The following is a 20,712-nucleotide window of genomic DNA, read 5'->3' as shown; positions in this document are numbered from 1 at the left end:
CCGCCGGTGATCCCCATGCCCAGGAGGCTGCTACTCATCCTGGCTGAGCTCCTCTGCTTCAGCTGCCTGGCTGGGTCCCCGGTCCCCCTCGCTCCCTGCATGCTGAAGAGTGCAGGTTTGCACGTGCTGAGCTACAGGGAAGCTCCAAGTCACCCATTTATCACCAGCGCCTGGGCAGGCAGCAGCGCGGCGGCGGGCACTGTCAGATGGCCAGCACTGCCCACCTCAGATAGGAGCGTTCTTGTTACAGAAGAAAATACTAACAACAACCAGAGACCCTGGCTTAGCTGTGACAATTGTGTTTCTTTCCCGCTCTTAAGTACGTATTTGATAAACTAGCTAAGAGTAATGCCGTTATCCAGCAAACCATGGCTGCTTAACAGGTCTCCTCCGCTTCCAACTGTCGTGCTGCATTTTGTTATCACATTCGCTATTGGATTTGACAGCAGGCATGAGATCAGAATGAATTTTTATTTACTATCTAATGGATGATGACTAGTGGCATTGGTTTCTATATAGCTGTATTACACAACACAGGCTCATGGCATGTCACCAGGAAGCAAAAAAAATGTGAGCCCTTGGACAGCCTGTTCAAAATTGGGCCTGATTATGGTTCTGCCTATAGAAATTTTCTGGCCCTTTTATGTTCCGTATTTTCAGGGACCATAAAGTTACAGATGGTAAAGAGCCAGCTGGGGATGCATTCCCCAGTTCAGAGCAGTGTGATCCCTCATGATGCCCTTGCCTTCTGAAAAGGACATGACCGGCTAAGAGTAGGGTTCTGTATCATAGAAGGAATAGGACCAAGAAAATGCTCAGGGGAGAACAGAAAAAAGAACCACTTGGTCCAGGGCAGAAGAAAGGCTGAAACCAAAGGGCTTGTATCCATCAGCAAGAGGTTAGCAGAATGGAAGCAGGCAGAATGTGAGCCAAATACAGACGCTGCTGCAGCTTTCATTGCAAATTATCCACTCCTTCTAACAAATTTCCCATTCACCACATAATATTTGTTCCAAGGAAAAGTTTTCTTTAAGGTCCCTCTCTCCAAGAGTCAGCTACAAGCTTAGCTCATTGGCTATGCTCCGTAACACACCACTTTCATGTCCCAACATGCAGGGCAGACTTGAAAAGTTCCTTTCCAGTCCAAAAGTTTTCTACCATACCAGTCCCGAGAGAGTGCAGTGGGTCGTGGATACCGGGCAGTCTGCACGGGGCGCTGTTCCTGTGCCATGTGCAGTAGCAGAACCGGCGGCAGCAGCAAAGGTTCCCCACTGGCCGTAGTTACTGAAATGAATCATCACATCAGGAGCTACTGGAGAAGCAGTAGCAGAATGATGGATCAAAAGGCACTTTAACAATTGAACATGCATCAGAATGTAAAACTGCTTGTGTTGAGACCCTTGCAGCAGTGTGACTGCACTCAGGCATGATACACAAACAGTTTTGACTTGGTTTGGGTGGGGTTTTTTTCTTATACATTTAAGCATTCTTGGTGTGTTCAGAAAGCAGAAGTTCGGTTTTTCTAACAGGCTGAATGGAAAGACCTGCCATGCCAGGTTTAATTAATTGTAGCAAGGTAACCTAAAGTGCTGCCAGTACCTGTACATGGGAGATGCAAATTTTTAGGGCAACATGAATAACACATCACACCAAGTCACTCGGAGGCTCAGTGTCGGCTCTAAGGGAATTGTTCAACCCATGCAGCTGGAGAAAACTCACTAGAAGTTATATAATGACTCCTCTTCCCCCAACCCTCTGTAATTAGAACTGTGTGCAGCACATCAGGGAAAATTCCTGGGGTGGGACAGCCTGGTAGCCCTGGGGAGAAGGCTGGAGGGATGGCAGCAGAGCTGCCTGCACTGAGACCTGGAGGAGCACCCGACTGCAGGGTGAAGCTGAGGGACAGCAGATAAATTCAGGACTGGGCTATCGGTGACAGCTGTACAGACAGGACTGAGGGAAACCAGAAAAGATGTATCTTGTCAGGGGTGAGATGCATGGCCAGAGCTGTGGAAATGCCTGGGTCTAGAGTGCGATAATCACTGTACCTCAAAGGCTACGGCATAATGCAAAACGATGGAGCCAGGAGGAGACCTGTTAGCCATCTGCCTTTGACATGCTTTTTTCAGGCAGCATTTTCATCTTGTACTCTACGAGCATGTACAAATTACATAATGTACAAGGGTGATATCAGTTCCTATTAATTGTGCCACTCCTTGGGCCTGCACACGTGCCATGGGGTATCTACCTTGAAACCACAGCTGTCCTGCAATTCCCTTGCCTGCAGGAGGAGGAAATGTGCTTAGACCTGAGTTGTGCAATAATTGTGGTTTTATATACTGGACTCTAAAAAATAAAATACAACCCTAAACTTTATTTGCATTTGCAACACCCCTTTGTACTCTTGCACTGCTGTAAATGATTGTAGGAAAGCCATAGGAGGAACCTTTAAAAGGGAAAGCATGAAAGGTTATTTTTTCCCCTTTTGCTCATATTGCAGTGACTTGTTGGAAGAGAAATATTACCCCAGCAGCCAGTGCCACTCTCCCCAAGCAATATGGGAACTGTGAAGTTATGAAATTGAGGGCACCTTCACTGAGAAATCGATTAGCAAACCGAGAGAGCTTGTGAATTGGATGTCTGGCCATTTTCAGTAATAAATTGTGAAATAGTCCGTGAATAAGTGGTTCACAGAGTTCAGAATTACCCCCTAGGAAATGTTTGAGACCTGAAGATATATTACTGAAGCGAGTGGCGTCCTAATGTTCAGTGCTTCGGCTGTTAAATATGTATGTAATCCCTACAGCGCTTCCCAAAATTAATAGTGCTTTATGGCTGCTCTGAAGCTGGTGTATTTATATCAAGATCCATAGATTCAGCTGATTCACAAACAAAGCACTAATTCCAGAGAAAAAAGCTGAGGAGGCGGCGAGGGAGAGCAGGATTTAACCAAGCTGTGCTGCCAAGCTAAACTCTATAGGCGTGATGTTATCGGTTTTGCTTTATAATGCTGCAAATCGAGCTTCGTGTGCTCTCTCTCGTCCCCACCCTGCTTTGAGGCCGAGCAGGCACCTCCTACCTGCTTGCCTGCCCACCCGGTGGGTGGCAGAGGTCCCCCACAGCAGAGGTGCAGGCTGGCAGATTGCGCTGGAAGCCAAAAACCACCAACCCCCAGGCTGGCACAGCCCAGCTCTGGGTCCTGACCCCCCTCCTCGGCATACCCACCAGAGACTGGGCACCTGCGTTCCACCAGACCAGGCGTCTTGGTAGTACTCTAACTGGGACTCAGAACTTCCCTCCTGCAACTTCAAGTCCCCCTGTCCCCGTGCAATATCACAGGGACTCCAGCAACGTGGCTGCCTTGGCGGAGCAAAACATGAGCCCTCCCCTCACTGGCCACCCCGCAGGCAAGGACAGTAGCCTTGCAGATACCTTCAATTTGAGCCACGTGTTAACTGCTGTTAATATCTCAGCCTCCCTTTGCCTTCTAGCTTTTGCCTGCTGCCTACCATCTTTTGCCATTTCCATCTGTCCTCTACACGTTTTCTCCCTCGGGCTCCCCCGTGTCCCTCGTCCTTGGTGACTGCCCAAGCCTGATACACACCCAAGGGCTGTGCAGTTTGCTGTGTTTGCGGACCTCACCTGCCAGCCTCCACTAAAGGGGCAGGGATCCTTAGGGCAAAGCCCGCTATAAAGCACTTCATTAGTTATTTTTCACTTGCACCGGTGCTTGGCACCACGGTGATTAAAGACACCCCCCAACCTTTCCACGGCAGCCATAACTGGAGCAGATGGCAGAAACTTTCTCCGGGCAGCAGTAGTGCTGCATGGGGACAGGGTATCCCACCAGGCAGTGCCAGCAAAGAGGAAGGCAAGCTGAACTGGGGAACATTTGGGGCTGGCCACCAGCCACGCACAGCTCCCTCGCCCTTAACCCACCAGCCTCTTGCTCGCCACTGCTGTAGAGAATAACAGGTACTGCAGTGCGGGTCGGCTGCATTTCTGCTGTGGGGGACTTGGGGTTGATTTTGCCCTCCCCCCCTTTTGTTGTTTCTCAACATTCTACATTTTTAGAGCATGAAATGGTTATTTTTCTCTCTGAAATCCTACCAAATGGGAAACAGTTGGCTGCTCAGAAGAGACAAAATTAAATTTTGTGGGGTAAACAAGGTTGCTAATTAGCTGATGTGCTGTGCAAAGTTAATTTATTCCCAACATGTCACAGTGCCAACCCTGTCTGAAGAGCCTGGGTCTCATGGCTCAGGCTGGCCCGCAGTGGCAGCCCTGCCTCCAGTGGGAGCTGGGACCCCGGCTGACCCTTAACGGGGACTTTTTGCCTTCCCATGTGCAGGAAGAGCCCTTTGTCATGTTCCGTAAGTCTGACACGGCCCTGTTCGGGAACGACCGCTTTGAGGGTTACTGCATTGACCTCCTGAAGGAGCTGGCCATCATCCTGGGCTTCACCTATGAGATCCGGCTGGTGGAGGACGGGAAATACGGGGCACAAGACGAGAAGGGGCAGTGGAACGGCATGATCAAGGAGCTCATTGACCACGTGAGTGAGGCCCATCTGCGGCATGGGCAGCCGGTGGCTGCCAAGGGGTGGCCAGGCTGTCCCCAAGGCTTTCTGCCTGGGGTGGGACAGGTGGCCACTGCTTGCTGGCTCAGGATAGCCACAGCAAGTGCCCAACCCTGCCTGGGCTCTGTGTTGCACCATTGGTCAGAAGAGTATCTCTTTGCCTGACTCTTCTAAACATTCATTTGGAGTTTCTGAAAATGGACATTCTCACAGTACAGAAATGGCTGAAGCTGCAGAGCCTCGCCACCAGGCTGCTGCCCCACAGTGGGTTGCAGGCTGGGCACGCAGAGGGAAGGGAAGAGCGTTCTCCGAGGTCAGGTTGCACACTGGCTCTCCTGAGCCAGCAGTGTGGCCGCCTGGGCACTTTGTGCCTGCTCGCATCCCCCCGAGGATGCTGCTGCTCTGCCCCTGACAAACACGGTCCAGAGCACAACACCGAGCTGGCTTTGGGACCCCAGACATGTCCAAGACACAGCTCAGCTGAATCCAGATGATGTATCCAGACTGCAAGAGCAGGTGTGCAGGGGACAGTTTAATACTTTTTTTTTTTTTTTAATAAACACAGCTTATTTTCTAAAATCTCCTGGGACATGGAGCTCCCCCTGCAACAGAGCAGCTGTGCTTTCCCTTCTGCAGCCACTTCTAAAAGCCCATTAAACACCAGCAAAACTGTTGTGGCAGCTTTACTCTCGCAGCCACCAAGAAGTCACCTAGTCTGAAACTTCAACACACAGGCAGAGCTTGCTCAGTTTCCTAATTAGATACTTTGCCTCCAGGACACCCTGTGATCCCAGAAGCCCAGTTAGGGAGGTGAGGAAAGCTGGCATTTTTATCAAGCTCTGATTCCCAGACAAGGTCTCTAAAATAAAAGATCAGGACAAAACTAATCTATGATTGCCTCACCACGGGCAGCGATATAAGCAGTCCTAGAGCTGTAACACAGGTCTCTTCTCCTGAATATCCTGGTCAAGTGGTGCAGCCCTCAGACCACCTCTCAAGTTCCTGGTTACGTTTTGAAAACATCGCCTAAGCAGAAAAGAGACAAAAATAATCCTACATACATAGCAGCTGCGATGCCTCTACAGTTCATGTGAGAAGAATATATTTGCTGGGTGAGTCACTTCAGTAAATGGGCTTCGCTGTGAATAGATAACAGCCCTGTCTGGCGGTGAGACTGCGGAGCTGGGGCTCAGGGATCGAGGTTGTGTTTCTGGGTTTGGCCTGTCTGCCCTAAATGACATTGGACAAGTTCCTTCTGTGCAATACTTCCTCCATCTGTAAAAGGCAGATGATAATGATTATGTCCCTTATAGGGACAAAGCGATGCTTAATCAGTTTAAGAAGAGTGCTGTAGTCCTTAGATGGCTCACCCCGGAGAAGCGGGAAGCGCAGCAAGGGCATGCAAGGACAGCCCTCGGGGGAGCGTGATGCTGTGTGGGGAATATGCCACAGGCTGTGCAAACCTGCCTTTGTAGTTTTGCTTCCAGAAAATTCTATACAGCTCAAAATACAGATTTTATAGTCTCTTATGCAACAGCCTGGTTAAGTTAGGCAAGTGACAGCATCCCAGTGGAAGAGACTGGTGTTTTGCTGCTCCGAATGATGTGTGTGACATAGATACAAGCAGACGCAGAGCACAGGCTGCAATCCTTGGCAGTGCGCTCTGGGACATGGCTCCTGTGGCCCCACAGCCGCTGCTGGGAGCAGAGTCTGGGGCTCTCACTGTAGTGCAGGGCTCTGAAGAAGTAAATTGCTCCAAAGCAGGAAATACGATATAGGGAATAGAAGCCAGACCATCATTTAGTCTGAACCGTGTCACTTCCAATGTCCTGCAAGATGTTATGGGGCCCTCGGGAGGCTTTCAGCCATTCTCAAAGCTGTGGTCAGCTAAAAGAGACAGACCGAGAAGGTATGGGGAACAACCTCTTCAAGTAACATAAAATTCATGGTCAACCTGCATTAAAGTATTTCTTGGCTGACTATTTAAAAGCAAATTAACATGCAGCAACAGGAAAAGACCAAATTCCCTCTTCTTGCGTGTTTTACTGTAGCATCAAGTTTGAACTCTGCTTTCTAATAGGTGTGGTTGGGTGCACACCTTGGAGTGATTGATAACCATTGGCCAAACCCCACATGAAGCCATTATTTTCTTTATCTGCATTTCATTGCTTTTTATAGCAGTGTTTATATAAAGCATTAAAAAGTGAAACAGCGAGCAGATGGGGCCCTTCCTCAGCATCAAAGCATCTTCAAATCTTGTGGGAAAAGGAACAACTGACGGGCACTTTGCAAAGGGAAAGTTCAAATTTATTTCACACCTAGCAGGAAGAGCATTGGAGACAGCTTTCAGAGTTGTAGTGATGAAAACAGGGCTGCCCACACTTTGAGTTTGATATCTGGGCTGGCTTTCCTCCATATTCAGTGTCTCCTTCTCATAAAGAATTGGGATCGTTCATGTGGGAGGTTAAAGCAGGCAGGATTTTGCGAGGTCCCAACACCCAGGCCAGGATTAACTCTATGCAGGAAGTCTGCGCGTTGCTGAAGACCCACTTAACGCCTGTGCATCTGAGACTGAGATCCTGGGACTGCTGCGGTACACCAGCTCTGGTGGGCTGAACTGACGTGCAGGCTTGGTTGAATACCCTGTGCATAAGAAAAAGTGCTCCTGAGGTGAAACAAGGGGCTAAAATGATGCTTGCTATCCCTTGGAAGGTCTGAGAGCCCTGGGAGTAGCAGACACTACGTACCAGGCATAGCCCAATCCGAGGCAGAAATTGGGTGGAAAGGAGAAGGGCGAAGCAAGGGGCAGCCCGTCACTCAGGATGGCCTTCTGCTGGGCTGGGGGTACAGCTGGGAGCTGGGCGTAGGTGGCAGGCAGGGTAGCCCAAGCAGATGTGGGACTGTAGTGTCTCAGGGATGATTGGTGCCTACCACACAAAGGTGCAAATCACAGTGCACATGACTGAGGCCAGGCTGTTTACACAAGCGAGCTCTCACGGCTTGTTTTGGAATCACACATCATCCTTCTTCTCCTCTCCTCTCTGATCCAGACATGCCTGGCCATAGGCAGTAATGCCTTGGGCTACAATCCTTTGTAAAATTGCTTTGTTTCTAGTCTGGCCTTAAGCGTAAACAGGAAAAGCAACAGCAGTCGGAGCAGCTCACAGCATGACCCTGTCTTCCAGGTCCCCAGTAGCAGGTCTGGAGAAGACAGCCTCATGCAGTTAGATGCAAAAAGCCCTGCCCCGCTGCCTTTCATCTGCAGCTCATCTTTCATCACCAAAAAAAAAATCCCTGTTTTGACAGAATTCAGTCCGTTCCCTGGAGAACTAGACTCTTTCCTCACTGCAGTTTGATTTTTATTGTCACTTTCCCTGGACACTCCTGCAGAGTCCTCAATCAGACAGGCCATGAGAGCTGAATTTGCTCACAGTACTGGCATTTGGGGAGGTCTGGGGCACCCAGGTGGCATGGAGAAGCTCCTGTGCCCAGCACTCATTATAAACAGGGAATGTGGCAACTGTCAGATCCCCTCCTTTCATCAGTAGTGAACTGTTACTGATATTTATTCATAGAAATTATTATTGATACAAGCAAAACTACACTGTGCATTTGTGGGCCATCCATTCTGATTTATAAATTCTAAGTTGTCTGTCAAAATACTGCCTGCAAATCTTCCCTATAGTTTGTGGGCAGAATCACATAAAACCAGCAGAATGAGTCGTTCTGGACATTTTGCACAAACTTGTTCACAAATAAAACTTGTCTTCTGCTGAGACAGTGCATATCAAATTTCCTTTCAATCTGAAACTTCATGTGGGAATAAAAAAGGTATGGAAAATAACAGGGTTTCTAATGGAAATCCCTGCCAATGGTAACTATAGAAAAGATGTAATATCTATCCTTAGGGATGATTTATGACAGTTGATTTAACACTTTCACAATAAGTGGGCATTTATTGACAGTAAATTCTGGCAGAAATACATATTGCACCACACTGCCACATTCCCTTTCATGTTCCTGCACTGGTGGATGTTTATTTGAAGTGCCACGAACTGGGGATTCATTTGGAAGCCACTGGGCCAGGAATAGGGAAAAAACAGTTTCGTTAAATGAAGGTCCTCCATCTCATGTTTAGACACTGCAGGAACTCATAATTAGGGGGCAGAAGCAAAAAAGCCAAAAGAGCTGGCTGCACTTTCTCCTTTTGTGCCCAGCATCGTTAATTGGGTGGATTCATTTTTATCACGTTCAGTGATCCAGGTGATGGAAGCATACTGAAGTGTACGTTGGGAGCCCTGCGTTTTCTGCAGGTGTCTCTGGACCTGCCTTTCCCTCCCCTGGCTTGCTCACCTGCCAGTAATTCATAGGATAGGGCTTGTCTCTAAAAACATGGCCCTTCTCACTTGGATCCTACAGCCTGTGACATCCCTCAGGTACAATTAATGGCAGTTCCCTCTCTGAAGAACTTCCTTAAAGAAAAGATTACAAGAGTCCCAACAGGACTTTACAGTCCTCATTTCTCCTCTTTGGCTTACAGCTAGGTTTTCCCTGCTGATATCTGTTCTTAATTCCCAACTGATATTAAATAAATGCATTGACAAAAATTATCTCTAAATTAGGCCTGAAATGGTAAGAGCAGCCATTAAGAGCTGGAGTCAGACAATTAACGCTGACCCCCAGCCGCACGGTGCGTGTGGTGGCAGGCCAAGGTGCATCTGGGAGGCTGCTGGGCACAACCTCACTCTCCTCAAGCGTCACCTCTCACGCTGAGTGTTTTCCTATCCCTGGCCAGCCAGAGAGGAGGGCTGCGGGCACAGGGCTCTCGGCAGAGCTCTCCAGTGCCTTGTAAAGCAGCAGCCCCTCTGTCTCCAAGCCATGGGCTGCAAGAGAAACTGGCTGTCCTTTGTCATCCTCCAGCGCTCTGGGGTCTCTGTGCCCAAGGACACCCAGGTGCTGGCTCTGCTACAGAGAAAGATGCAGGAGTGAGGCCAGCATGCAGCAGACCCAGGGAGGGGTATGAGGTGCAGGAGCATGGCACAGCAGCTGAGTAATCAAAGCAGGGAGGAGGGCAGAGAGGGGAGTTGAAGCGAGGTGGTGGGAGCAGAAGAGCAGAAAAGCACCGCGGCCCCAGCACTGGCAGTGGTGGTGGCAAAAAAGACCGAGGGATGAAAGTGTCGATGCTGCCAGACAGACACCTGAATAACAATTAAATTAGTAAAATATGCACTATTTATCTGTCTCTCAGACAACACACACATAATGAGTTTATGTAAATACCTAACTGAGATTGGAAAAAATAAGCACAGAGGCAGCTTATTTTCTTGAATAAATATTTATCTTGGTGCTTATGCTGTTTGCGGGCTCTGCTGCGACTGGCCGTCACAGGCAGCTTTCCTCTGGCAGAGGTTGGGTGCTGCAGGATTTCCACAGTCACCGTGGCTGTGCAGGAGCTGTTCTGACCCACAGGCCACACTCCCCTGATAACTGACAACTCAAAGATAAGAATTAGCATTTTCTGATAAAAGCCAATGGCTCTGCAGAGAATACGATCCTCCATCCACTGAACGCCCGGTGAACTCGCATCAGTTCCACCCAAGTGAAAATGCTGTAGCACTGAGTGAATAAGGAGATCCAAACCCTCCAAGGTGCGTTAGAGAAGCGTCTGCATTTGGTTTGTAGCTGCCTTGGCAAAATTCATCTTTTTGGCCTCAATTCAGCAGAACACTTAAGAACATACATAAGACTTGGAAGGCGTGCAAGCTCCAGTAAAACAGAAGCGTGTGCTTAAGTGGTTTTGCTGGACAACAGCCTTTAAGCCACTGGCACTTGCTATAATTTGTCATTTAAAAAAAAAATCCATCTTACTGTGCAACAGCATAAAAGTTGGGGCTGAGTGAAGGAAGCAGTCAGGGCCTGATAATTGACTTCCCAGTTTGTAATGTCAAAGCACGACAAATGAAAGCTTCACCCTTGGTGGGTTTTGATTTAGATCCTCTCTGTCAGCAAGACCTTAATTAGAGGCCACCTTCAGAAAAAATCTGCATTGATAAAAAGGATATCGAAGCGCAGCCCTGTACTGCCTTTAACAGTGCAGGATACCACACCAGACTGGGCTCCCTAATACATGCTCCGTTCTGCCTGCGTGTGACATTTACTGCCAAGGACACGGGGCTGTGATCAAATCACAGGAGCTGCTGAAATGACACAGTAAAATTTTATTTCTGCACTAAAAGCGTTTTGATCCTTGGGCATCCATGCAGATTTCTCTCTCCATTTTCTGTGGTAAAGCATAAACTCCTAGCTGTTACTTAGCTGGGTATATCATTTTGACAAATTTGGCTCAAGATCTTTCAGACAGGCAGTTGCTAGCGAGCACTGACCACAGAACCGTTCATTTGTTTCCTCCTTCAGAAAAATCTGTAGCCAAATCCTTCAGTATCACCTTCAGTTTTCCCTGTTGAGTCAGGACACCCACACAGAAGTGACGGAGGAACTAAAATGCTGCATTTCTTTTGCTTCTTCTGCCTCATGACTTTAGAGACTGATAAGCCAAAATTCTCAAGTGTGCTGTAACGTGGGGAGAGCAGCTGAGCCGTGAACCTGCCAGGCACCCTCTGCCAGGACAGTACCAAGGACGCAGGTCCCACTCCCAAGATGCAGAACTTCGCCATCTCAAGCTGGACAGCCAGCATGGCCTGTCTGCTTCTAAAAACCTCTGTCCTTCAGTTTGCATCAATGTCGCCATACCCACAGCTGGCACAAAACGGCTCACCGGGAAAATACTGTTTCTATTTTCTCTAAGTTTTGACAAATGCCAGTGATTGAAATGGGCACTTTCTATACCAAGTGGATTTAAAAATCTATTTCCATTTGGAAAAAGAAGGAAAGGGAACCAACCAGGGCTCAGCTGAAGAACCGTGTTTAAAAAATATTACATCATTTTTATTTTTGTTACAGAACTCCCGAAACACTTCTATTCAGGACCTATAAGCTACGTCCTTGGAGAGGAGATCCCTTTCATACACACACAGACATATGTAACGGGTAAAAGCTCATGTAGAAACTCTTCATATAGAAAAAAGTAATTAAAAATATTCCACTGACTTTCATCATAGATTTGCAAGGTCAAATGAGACCATTAGTCTGGCTTTCGTCCACAACTCACACCAGAGATCTTCACCAGTTTCTTCAGCTGTTTCTGTTGGAGTAAAGCATGTTCTAGCAAGACAGCTAATACTGATTTAAAGTTTGCAGGTAATGACAAATCCACTATATCTCTAGGTAATTATCACCCATGGTTAATTTAGAATTTTAATTTTCAGAAGCAGATGTTAAATAAATCTTGCACGGGTACACTAGGCACCTGGCACGGGGGGAGGTACCTCTCAACTTCAGAAACGTAATTTATGTGCCTGCATTTCCTCTGAAGTCAATGATACCGAAAGAGTGATTTGCAAGCCCCAAGCAAGGCAGCTGACATTGAGGTAGCCTTGGATGTATTTACTTAAGGTTTTCCTAGGAACCTGAATGAATGTTTAGTGAGAGGAATGAACACAGCTCTTAACCAACAGAAAGGTTGTGTGTGGTTGCTCGCTGAATCTAGCACAGAAATTACTAAATAACAGAAATAAGAGAAAGAAACAATTCATACAAGAAGTCAGGACAAAGAATATGCTCAGCTGAAATTCCCTGTGCAGCTCAGATAGTTCCAACATGACAAACTGTGAAGTCCACATTAATTAGCAAAAGCATTTCCTAGGTGGGGCTTGCAACCATACGCACGGAAGAAAGATGTAAGGGGAACCGTGTGAGGTTTTCTCGCTCCCGCCAGCCAGGCAGGCTGCGAGCATTCCCAAACAGCAGCACTCCTACCCTCCGTCACAGCTTCCTTAAAATGAGTCTTTCAAGCTGTATCAAGGAGTTGACTAAGGGAAAAAAAAATTGAACCTTTTACATCATGCTGCTACAACATTACTTTCTGCAACTTCATTCTGGAGTGGCTTCCCTCCACGACTTTCTCCTCTTGCAGCAATACCAAAAGGAAGGCCAACAGAAACAAATCATCTCTGCCAGCGGTGGGATTTGCACACAGCAAACTCTCGGTTGTAAAGAGTTCTGTGGCAAGAAGCAAGCGCAGTGAGGATCACAGAAGTTTTAACCACTGTAAAATGTAATTCTTCTGACCACTTTGAAAAGCCTATCAGAATGAGCTCATCGCATCTGGGCAAAAGCTGCAGAGACTGTAACAACTCTCTGTTGTCTGCACTGTATTTCACGAGCTAACATCAGCCAAAAATCTGTAAAATGAAAGTCACGGAGTATAATTAGCAAACAAAAGACCACGTTTTGCTCCCCGGCCCACTGGTTTAAATCTGGAACAACTCTTTTAAAGATGGCTAACACATCTACACCACCACCTCCAGAATCCCACCCAGTGCGTTTTGGAGACCCTGTGTCTATGTTGGGGTTTTGTTAAGTTGATAAGAAGCATTTATAATAACTGGACCATATTATATCAGTCCAAAGTTCCACCTGTCCTGTCTCAGGTGTTCTTGTGCCTAACGCACACAGAACGGTCCCTGGCCCCTCACCTGGAGGGCTGTGCGGGGAGCTCACAAGAAAGCTGCCCAAACACCGTCCGTGACCAACGCAGCGCAGCTCTGGTGACAGCTTTGTGCTTGCCGGTACAGCAAGATTGCAGGTCCGAAGGGGAACAGTTGGTGCCAGGCACAGAGGGCTCTGCCTGAGCCAGGACGGGGGGCAGGAGGTGCAGCCTGGCTCTGGCAGACGCACAGAGCAGATGTACCCCCTGTGCAATGGGAAGGGGGAACCCCAGGGCTGCGCTTTGGGGCTCTTTAGCCCATTACTGCAGCGTGACTGCTGCGGGGATGGAAACGTCTTGGTTCCTAATGCCTTCTTTCTCTCTCCCTCTGTGTCTCCCTCCCTCTGCGTTGCACACAGAAAGCTGATCTGGCCGTTGCTCCTCTCACCATCACCCATGTTCGGGAGAAAGCGATAGACTTCTCCAAGCCCTTCATGACGCTGGGGGTCAGCATCTTGTACAGGAAGCCCAACGGGACCAACCCCAGCGTGTTCTCCTTCCTCAACCCCTTGTCTCCTGACATTTGGATGTACATCCTCCTTGCCTACCTGGGAGTCAGCTGTGTGCTCTTTGTCATAGCCAGGTAAGGGGACACTGGTGCCACCCCATCCAACTGCTATCACGCCACATCTGCTGCCATGCGATAAGACACCCTCCCCCTGCCCAGATCTGTTTTGCTGCCTGGTGTGTTCAAGGATCCAGCCACCCAGTGGGAACCGCAGCATTAAACCCACGTCATTAATGAAATTACTTTTGGTCCATTACCAAAGGCAGGCTGGTCTCTTGGTGTCGGGTTGCTCCTAACTGCCAGACTCCTGTGCTGTGCTCTCTTTCGGACCTGTATCTCAGAGTGTTCGTAGAGGTGATGCAAACCCCGTGGTGAGAATCAAAGATAAGCTATTCACAGGGGAAATCTGTTTCCTTCTTTGCTAGCTAAAGCCTGCATTATAGCCTTTGTACTGTTTTACCATACTAAATGTGCTTGTGTTTGTTTGCTTTATTAACATAAACATGTAAGCCTTTTTGTTGTATCAAGGCAGGCAGTTCCACACATTTTATAGACTTCCAGTACAAAAGAATTTTAAACCACACTTTCTTTTATGATTTTAGAAATGTTGTTGCCTTTCCATTTCATTAGCACCTCCCTGGTATAATGAAGGGTAATTTTCCTGCTCTATATCATTCACCATTCCAGTTCCTGTTAGGTCAGTTCTTACCCACTTTCTCCAGCAAGAAGCCCAGCCTCTCCGCTGTGTCCTGGACACAAAGCTCCCATGTCCCAGACCATTTTCAGCTCCTGTTTCTGAACCTTCCACCAGCAAAGCTCCCACAAACCCTTCTCTGTATCAAAAGAATGGAGAACCCATCGCTAAGGATCAGACAATGTGTCTGTTAACAAAATTAATATGCATCTAATTAGCATGTTTAAAACCTTTATATTTAAAAGCATCATTTGCATAATTGCATGTGTTATTAATTTCACAGAGTCTTTGATGAGGCACACAGTCCAGGGCTGCTCTCAATACATGATTCCACCTTTTCAAACCAAAACAAAGCACTTGCCTCCCTCCTGCCAGGCAGTCGCTCTTCCTGGCCACACACAGCCCCTGCTGGATGTCTAAATACTTAAGGTAAAAGCCTTCCCCGGGGAAGTTTCCTAAGCACAGTCTGCAATTAGACACTCATTTCTCATTTTTTCCAGTTCAAGTTATGCCAGTGGTGCCTTTAGAAACCTCCCTGCTAACCACACGCCTGGGACTGGGGCTCTGTGCAGACCCCGCTAACCCAAGGGCTGCTGTGCGGTACTTTCCTCAGAGCATCCTTCAGAAACCAGCCTCTATCTAATCCACCGACACCAGATAGTCAAAGTAAAGATTAAATACAAACTGTAGCAACCAGAATCCATTAACCCTCGTGTTACAACAAATCTGCAATTTCCAACATCCCTCAGGTCCGTGGAGGCATTTAGAGATGATTTCCTGAGTTTACTGTGTAATATCCTAATTACACATAACAGCAGTTGTCAAAGCAAACTCGGCTTAGCAGACAGCATTAGCACTCCAAACCATCTGGGATGGCAAAGCAGCTACATCATCCGATCCCTCCTCTGCAGAGGTGCAGAGCCGGAGAGGTTGCACTTCACTCTTCAAAGACACAGAAGGCCCACCCTGCTCAAGATTTTAACTGCAGTTGTCCCCCTCCCTGGTCTTTGCAACGCATCTCTATCAAACGGCCATGCACCAGGTTTCCAGGCACTTTCCTGAGGTCCCCCAGCAGCCGCCTGAGCGCGGGTGGCTTTGCACGCTGTGTTTGCACAGCGCCTGCTGGGAGCACAGGCCAGGGCTCTTGTAGCACTGCAGTACAAACAGCGACTCACAGAAACAACCTAACGGTTCCTTTCAGCAAGAAGGTGGTAGAACGCATGGAAATGGCAGCGCTTGTTATTACTGTATACTATTTTATAAGAGGACGGGAGTTGTGTTGCCTTTAGCGCATCGCTAGACCTTCCTGCCAGCTCTACCCTGGGCCAGGCAAAATGCAACATATTTTGGCAAAACCCTGCTGCCAGCTTTGTCCTGCCCCAGCTGAACGCGCTGGGAAGTCTGTCTGGGACTCCAGGGGTCAGGATGAGGTCCTCTGCAGTTTTGCTTTGTGTCAGAGACAGAAGAACCAGACACTCTCAGCAGGAAAAGATATCCATCTTGGAAAATGAACCCATGGTAATTACGAAAAGGAAAAATATTGCGATGAGTGATAGGCATTCACTTTATGTCTCTGTTAGCCATGCAGAACATAGCTAGATGAGCTCTGCTGCCATAACGTCTTTGGCTTTAATGCCATAAAGTATTAGACTGCTTGTGTGGCTTGGAATGACAATTCAAATACAATTTTGTGTTTATGAGCTTATTTTTCCTAACTCATATGATGGCCAGATCCAACCCACATTGTCCAGATCCCACTTTCAAAGCATGTTAAACGTGCAAATTATATTTGCACATGAAATTCATTGCAGTAAACACTGAGGAAGGTTGAAGGAAATACTAGGATGGGCCCCGATGTGAGAACACCTTAGATGCCACTTTGTACAAGCAGGAAATACAGATGCTGTGTTCAGAGAGCAGCAGGGCTGCCCAGCCTCCGGCATGTCCTGCCATCGGCAGTGATGTGCAGGCAGCGCTTGCCCTGACCCACCAAGTCGGGCACCCAGGCACCCCAGCCAGGGACCTGCTAACCCCCTGCCCTGCCCAGTGCTGGAGGGCACTCTCTGCCCGGAGAGGTGGGGGCTGGGCAAGCCCCAACCCTGCCTGTGCCCAGACATGTGGCATCTGCACTCAGGACCCCAGGGTCTGTTCCAACACCCCTCTGCTGACTGCCCTGGCACAATGAGCACAAGGATCACTGGCCAGGCTTTGTGGCTGACGTTGAGGGATGAAAACCTGAAGAACTGTAGTTTAGTCTCTGGTTTTGTTCTGAAATTACCTGAAACAAGCTTCATAATCTCTCTACATCACAGCAGTTACAATGTAATACAACAGTTTTTCCCTATCAGGCTATTTTTTGGCTGAAATTGAACCTATAAAATGTTGCAGCTACAATTTCTTTTTCACATGTTTTTCTCCTGACATTTCTTCAGTCTTCCTATTCTTTCAAAGAAAACCAAGTATCTGGTTTAATTAAAGTTCTACAGGAATGACCTTTTAACACATTGAGATGGAAAACAAGAGATTTTATGGGGAAATATTTACTGCATTCAGAAGCAACAGAAACAATATCTGCTTTTGACCCCAGCAAGGCCTCTAAAACTCAATTCTTGGGAGAAAACCACAGTCAAAATAGAAAAGCCTTAATTCAGAGACATGAGTCTCCTGAACTAGACACTAGACATCCTCTGCCGATGCTATAATCATAGGTCAATGCCACTTAAAACCAACTTCGGGACTATTTAGAGGCAGGCAAAGGATGTATTTGATCCATCTACCCTTTTAATCAGTCTTTCCCAGTTATTGATGGAGCTGCTGCTCCTGGACCCACCCCAGCCCCCAAAGAGCCATAAACACCAGCAATTTAGAAGGCTTCATGAGGGTAATTTGTCTGGTTACTCTGGTGCAAGGTTGCAAGTGGGCTGTGCAGCTGCCTGATTTGAATTGTCACCCTTCCTCAGACTCACACAGCCTTCAAATTACAGCTAATCACCTTTGGGTGCACAACAGGGCAGGTGGGTTTAATATTCATCTTAATTGCAACAAGGACTGGGTCATCCATAATTGAGACCCAAAAGTATTTTGCATTAGATCTTTAAAACTTCTTTGAAATGCTTCCGTTTCCCTGCCAAAAAGGCCAAGAACAGACAAGAAAATAATCACAGATTTTGAAGAAATATTTCTCAGACCCTGCACCTGAGGAAGAGGGAAGCCAAGCCCATGATGAAGCTGGAGCAGCCCCCATTTGTTACAGCTTCAGCTGCATGGGGTCAATGAGCTCCACTCGCTCCTTCCTTCATTACCCCTCTGTTTCCACTAATGGTCCCACTTGCTTTTCAAGCACTGAAGACTCTGTCACTGCTTTGCAGTTTTCTGAATATTTCTCTGTAATTTGAGCAGCACTAGTAGGTTTTCACTCAGAAACCTTGAAGTTCTTCAGCATGTCATCTTGTCAGGCTCATTTGATCTTACCAATTCCCTTTCTGTTTCATATTCTTTCATTGGCAGCCCAAGAAAGTTTTCATCTAATTCTTGAACTCTGGCTTTATTCAACAGAAAGAGCTCAGGTGCCATCCTTTATACACCTCTGGCATAAATTTACAGCAAGTTTCAAGGAACAGGCACCATGTAAAGCCAGGTCTGAATTCAGCCTGATTCTTTTCCTTTCTGGTTTTCTCTTATTTAAAAAAAGGAGAGGGAGGTGGGCAGTAAGAACAGCCCAGCCATTACCCGGACAAATGAGCCGGATTGTCAGGGTGCAGCCTGAGTGAGGCCTCTGGTTCTACACACCGCAAAATCTTGAGCAGGCAATGGTCCCTGCTGCAGAGAGGCAAGATAAAAGCAGAAGAAAAGAGAAGTCAAACTGTATCTTGCATGTGGAAAATAGAAACAAACAGTGAGATGGATATACCCAGGATGAGCTTTCCTAAAACCACAAGAATTCGTGTGCATTGCACCCAGTCCATCCCCCATGATGGGGTCTGCCCCACAGACACAGCGCTTTGCCCCACTGAGATCACATGCCCGGGGACCACAGCTCCGTGTTCACGGAATGTCCCCGAGTGTCAGGCTGCGAGGGGAGCCCCACAGCGCGACTGTGCAGAGCAGAGGCTGGGGTAGGTGTTTGCCTGGGGGAGGTTTTTGTGCCAGGAGGGGGACCTGGGAGAGAGCCGTGGCTCTTCTTTCCAAATATATCCAACTGTCTGACTCAGGGCACCCATAAAATTAGGCAACAAGACATCTCCTCGGGTAGCAGCGCATCTGGCAAGAGAATTACAGAGAGAAGTACCTCCTAATACAAACTGTGGGCTGGGCTTTGAGAAAGGGCTGTTGTGAAGCTACAGGGATTTCAGAAAGAAGCCAAGATGATAATTAATGCCTGGTTCAAAAGCAATTATTCCAATTATGTTTTTAATTTAATCTCTGCAAAATTTGGGACTCTTGAAAAATGCAAATAAAAAGCTCTAAAAATATTAATGTCTCTCCTGTCAAGCATCCTCCCCAGATCCTGGCTAAAAGAGCTACATTCATAGCGGCTCTTGCCTACCAATCCCAGGCAGAATTTGCAGAGATGATTGCAGAAAATTCCCTCGGTTTTGCCCATAAACGACTTACCCATGGGCGTAAGTGTTCTCCCACCACTTGCAACAGGGCCAAGCACTGCAGCAGTCCACAGTGAACCTACACCAATTTCCACTGCTGTGCTTGTGCCCTGACCATGCAGCATTCCTGCTTGTTAGGACAGTGCTTCTCACTTAGCTAAATCCTGCCCCAGTTCCCATGTGTGCTAGCAGGAGAGTCCCCTGAGATACTGTGGCTTGTCCCAGCTACTGCTGCAGAATCCCTGTGGCGTCTCTCCTCAGATGATCTAGAAATGCCATTTTTCCTCACATTTTGAACTGTTACATACTAGAGTTTGTGTGCCTGCACCTCCTCCCATCCCATAGTTACGTGTTCCAGTTGCTGTCATGTGATGTAGTATTGCATAGATGATGCAAAGTGACCGAAGGCACTGGGGACACAAGCTGAGATACCTCCGAAGGACCCGGCTTCCCAGGTTTCCTTGCTCTCTGCAATGCAGGACACGGGGCTTACAGCCACACTGATTGCTTCGGAAAATCTTGGCTGAATTTGTCTTTTTCTTTAATAAGCTACACAACTGAAGGGGTCAGCAGGCCCACGCAGCAGCACGAGAGGTATTGAGGCTCTTTTTTTCCTGTTCCTTTAGGGTCTTGTCATGCCACATCCCGACTAACAAGCTCTCGCTTTCCATGTGCCGCTGTAGGTTCAGCCCGTATGAGTGGTACGACGCTCATCCCTGCAACCCGGGATCAGACATCGTGGAGAATAACTTCACCTTATTGAACAGCTTCTGGTTTGGGATGGGAGCACTGATGCAGCAAGGTACAGCAGCTCCCCACCCTCACACCCTCCTGCCGGTTCTCCAGCACTGGCCTCTTGTCATGGCTTTTTAGATCTAAAATTCATGTTGTTTGTGACAGGAAAAAGATAAAACATCCAAACATCAGCACTGGCTCCTGGCTGGCCGCTGAAAGGCGGTGAGGTGCAGGAGAGGGGAGGCAGCTCTCCTCTGGCACCCCCGGGACCTGCTGTGCGGAAGCACTCACTGCCGGCGCATCTCGCTCCCAAGGGAGACACGCGTATGGCAGCACAGCACCCAAGGGAGCTGCTCCCTGGGGAGCCACGTGCATGGCAGCTGGCTGGGACCCAGGCCAGCAAAGGGCTGATGAGATACTGATCTCATCGGGGGAGCCAGCTGTGAGCTCTTGGTGACTGTGTTTTTTCACTCACTTCGAACTTCATCTCCATGTGGACGCCCTCTGAGCCGTGCCTGCCTGGCAGGGATGGATACCTGGTGGGGGACGTGTGCCAGGGCTGAGGCCTTTCTGGGCACCCCAGAGAAAGGTCCAGGGTTCTTACACCAAGAAAGCCTTCTGACTTCTTATGCGTCAAAGCAGGCCACAGCTTTTCACTCTTTCTGGGTTTGTTTGTTGGGGGTGGGGGGAGGGGGTTTGGCACCTACCTCTATTTGTACTTTCAGCCTTCTGTGGGTCAAAGCCCCCATCCCACCAGCTCACCCCACAGCTGTGGGGATAGAGTCATCGCTCACCCCACGAGCTGGAGCTGGCTGCCAGCACACACGTGCGGCTGCAGAACAATAATTACTATTAATGAAGCATGCACACTCTGGCAGGTGTCAGAAGGAGCAGCTCCTGAGCCTGCCATCTGGAAGCATGCAGCTAGATGATGGAGTGGTGGTGTGTTCGCACGTGTGCTGCTGCTGGTGTGCGCAGAGGAGCACCCAC

The 20,712-nt window shown here is 48.1% G+C and overlaps 1 protein-coding gene and 1 long non-coding RNA gene across 2 annotated transcripts in view; one reads left to right on the top strand and one right to left on the bottom strand.

The window, feature by feature from the left end:
- LOC308061682 overlaps positions 1 to 20,712 on the bottom strand; it is a 529,572-nt gene that overhangs the window by 376,637 nt on the left and 132,223 nt on the right. The window lies entirely within an intron of this gene.
- Positions 1 to 20,712, top strand: part of GRIK3 (glutamate ionotropic receptor kainate type subunit 3) — a 127,611-nt gene that overhangs the window by 95,007 nt on the left and 11,892 nt on the right. Inside the window, exons 10-12 of the mRNA XM_080381962.1 lie at positions 4,352 to 4,555; positions 13,544 to 13,767; positions 19,671 to 19,789. Coding sequence (XP_080238088.1) covers positions 4,352 to 4,555; positions 13,544 to 13,767; positions 19,671 to 19,789 — 547 coding nt within the window. The remainder of the gene's footprint in view (positions 1 to 4,351; positions 4,556 to 13,543; positions 13,768 to 19,670; positions 19,790 to 20,712) is intronic.

The sequence above is a fragment of the Falco punctatus genome (genome assembly GCF_963210335.1).
Source record: "Falco punctatus genome assembly, chromosome: 3".
In the NCBI taxonomy this organism is placed as follows: Eukaryota; Metazoa; Chordata; class Aves; order Falconiformes; family Falconidae; genus Falco; species Falco punctatus.
Note: the sequence above shows the minus strand (reverse complement) of the source record. Positions and strands in the feature narration are given on the sequence as shown.